The sequence below is a fragment of the Apium graveolens genome, chromosome 3 (assembly GCF_009905375.1).
Source record: "Apium graveolens cultivar Ventura chromosome 3, ASM990537v1, whole genome shotgun sequence".
Taxonomy (NCBI): Eukaryota; Viridiplantae; Streptophyta; class Magnoliopsida; order Apiales; family Apiaceae; genus Apium; species Apium graveolens.
In genome coordinates this window covers 255,877,796-255,880,902 of record NC_133649.1, presented here as the reverse complement: position 1 = coordinate 255,880,902, position 3,107 = coordinate 255,877,796, and the positions used below count along the sequence as shown (strand labels likewise).

At 36.2% G+C, this 3,107-nt stretch overlaps 1 protein-coding gene across 1 annotated transcript; it reads right to left on the bottom strand.

Annotated features, from left to right (window-relative positions):
* Positions 1-375: 375 nt before the first annotated feature.
* Positions 376-2,680, bottom strand: LOC141713253 (pentatricopeptide repeat-containing protein At4g25270, chloroplastic). Its single transcript, XM_074516578.1, has 2 exons — positions 813-2,680; positions 376-670 (listed from the first exon to the last, which is right to left on the bottom strand). The coding sequence occupies exon 1, from the start codon at positions 2,632-2,634 to the stop codon at positions 1,072-1,074; it is 1,563 nt and encodes a 520-aa protein (XP_074372679.1). The 5' UTR covers positions 2,635-2,680; the 3' UTR covers positions 376-670; positions 813-1,071.
* Between the last annotated feature and the right edge of the window lie 427 nt (positions 2,681-3,107).

The following is a 3,107-nucleotide window of genomic DNA, read 5'->3' as shown; positions in this document are numbered from 1 at the left end:
CTCAACTCCCGCCATGTGTTGACCTTGACCCCCCCCCCCCCCCTGTTCTGTAATGTGTAGCTTTGTCTGTTTGAGTTGGGTTTAATTAATAATTTTTAGTTTAAAATTTTGTGGAAAGCAATTCTAATCAACTGTCTTTATGAATCCACTCCAAAGTGGCAATATCTAACAATACTATTATAGATGTGATACATACAAATATGACGAACAAAGTTACAGATATGGCTTCAGAAATTTTAGTAGTTGCACTTTTTTTCTGAAAATTTTCTTACATGTGCAATTATGCATGTATAATTTTTCATAAAATTTTGAACAAAACCAAGTTAACATTTTTTTAAAGAAAAACAAGCACAATAAAGCATCGTCACTCCCGCGGAAGAGAACCAAACCTGTATCTTAATTCTCAAGGCAGCACAGAGCCTTCAGTAAGACCTCAGTAACCCCCTTGCCTCTTTTTCAATATTTGGGTGAAACAGGGGACTCCAAAATACTACCAAAAAGAGAGGAATCCTAATATCCTCCTTCAAAAAAATAAAAGAAAAGGAAAGGACCCTAATATCATGATTCTCAAGAAGTGACTCCAAAATGAGTCCTAGGTCCCTAACTTGTGTGCTTCAATTCTTTAAGCTAATTTAGTTCAATTCATTGCCATAGTCGGTTTTTCATCCACCTGATTATATTTGCAGTCTATTAATAGCTGACATTATACATTTCTAAGATGGGATTTCTATTTTCTATAGGATTATACTATAATTTAGTAAAAAACATTACAATTTAGATATACAACATTTGGGGAGATAGAATCCCTTTACCTGGTAGGCAAATTAGCTTTGATGTCAAAGTATCTTCACTGGTAGCATCATGACATAAGAACTTCACACCAACCCAATTTCGACATTTAACAAGCCGTGAGAGTTTCATTTTGGTCATTTTTATATTTAACTTGAGGTATATACACTTAGGTAATAGAACTCTTAATTTCACCAAATTCATGTCGCTAGCCCAAGGTCAAAGCAGGGTGTCCAGAATCAGAGAAATTACTTACCAAGATTATGGACATCATGCTTTCCTTTACAGGTCCAAACCTCTCTCCTCTATCATCAATTTTATCCTCTGTACACCTTCCAATCGACCTGAATTTTTGTATATGTTCATCAAAATCTCAAAATTATGCTCATTATCTGATTCCAACTCAAAAAGACTTGCAGCAGCAATTTCTCCAACATCCACATTCCCGTGAAGGTAGCAAGCATAAAGCAGTGCACCCCATACGGTTGGACCTGCCTTAATTTCCATTTGGTTCATTATCATGTCATAGGCTTCTTCGATCATCCCAGCTCTTCCATAGAGATTAACCATACAGGCATAGTGTTCCATAACGGGAGTAATTTTGTACTCATCCCTCATCATTGTAAATAACATATCCCCGTCTTTCACCATTCCTAAATGTGCACAAGTTGATAAGAGCGAAACAAATGTCACCCTGTCTGGAAATATGTTAGTCTTCCTCATACTTTCAAAGTACAACAAAGCTTCTGAACGCTTGCAATAAGCTGAAATGATAGAGTTCCATGAAACCACATCTCTTTCATACATCTGGTCAAATAACCAAGTAGCACAATCCAACCTGTTATTATTAGAGTACAGAACAATTAACGAATTAGCAACCGATAAATAAGATTCAGCTCCACGACGCAAAACCCGTCCATGAATTTGAGCCCCAAACTTTCTAGGCATGCCACATGCAAGAATCGTAGAAATAGCAACCGAGTCTGGCTCAAATGCATCTTTTATCATCAATTGAAACACATGCAACGCCTCATGTAGAAGCTCATGTCGAATATACCCTGTAAGCATTATATTCCAGGACACCAAATTCTTACACACAATTCCATCAAAAAGTTTCCTAGCCTTCACGATATCACCACATTTCGCATACATATCAACTAACCCATTAAGAATGTACCCATCATTTCTTAATCCAAGACGAATAATATGACGATGAACCTCCTCACCAACATGAATCATCCCAATCCCTCCACAAGCTTTCAACACTCGAGGAAACGTAAATCCGTCAGGCTCCACCCCATCTTCCACCATCTGGAAATAAAGCGCCAATGCAGCATCAAACTGTCCCAACTCAGCATACCCAGAAATAAGTGCATTCCAGGGAAAGGCATACACATCTCTCTGACACATTCTATCAAACACTTGGTGAGCTTCATCAACAAGCCCACTAACCGCATACATTCTAATAAGCTTACAAGAAATACCCACATTTCTCCGCAAAAAATACTCGGGTATAATTCGATGAATTCTAACAACATAATCAATGCCCTGTAAATTATAACAAGATTCAAGTAGAGAACAAAAAGTTTGTGCATCAATTTGTATACCATTATTTACGGAAGTTTCGAGGTCTTTAACAACAGCATCAAGTGCTTCAATTTTAGTTCGAGAGTTAGTTTTGTGGTTGATAATAAGTGGTGCTGGAGATGTTTTCTGAATTGAAAGTTGATTAGCTCGACGTTTCTTATTTCTTCTTGAGTTGTGTTTATTTGTTTTGTTGTTGTTTAGGGAATGGCTAACAGAGAGGATTGTATGTGGTACGGAATACTGTAAAGTGATGAACATTTTGAATGATAAGAAAGATGGCCCAACTAAATCAATACAAAGGTAACAATATTTTTTCTAGAGAATCACAAGTCTCCCTGTTTTTCACGATACCACAAATTCGATTTTTTTATTCTAAATGAAATTCTAAAATTCATTACGTAAAAGAGATGGGACAATCTCGCAGTTGCGCACAATAGGGGTGAGCATCGGTCGGTTTGAGCGGTTTGGAGGGTCACCGAACCAAACCGAAATTAGCGGTTTTCCTAAAATTCAATCCGAAACCAAACCGTTATGTGAAAAAACCAAACCAAACATATCCGTTTAAAACGGATCGGTTCGGTTTGGTTTCGGTTTAAACCGTTTTTCCTATAAAATAAAGTTAGAAATTAAATTAAACTTGAAATTATAAATAAGAATCGAAATTTTGTACCATATTATAGAATTATATTTTTTATTATAATCATATTCAAAAAAAATATATATATAAATAA

Bases quoted from the DNA above. Each gene is read 5' to 3' on its own strand.
- LOC141713253 (XM_074516578.1), bottom strand. From the start codon at position 2,634: ATGTTCATCACTTTACAGTATTCCGTACCACATACAATCCTCTCTGTT.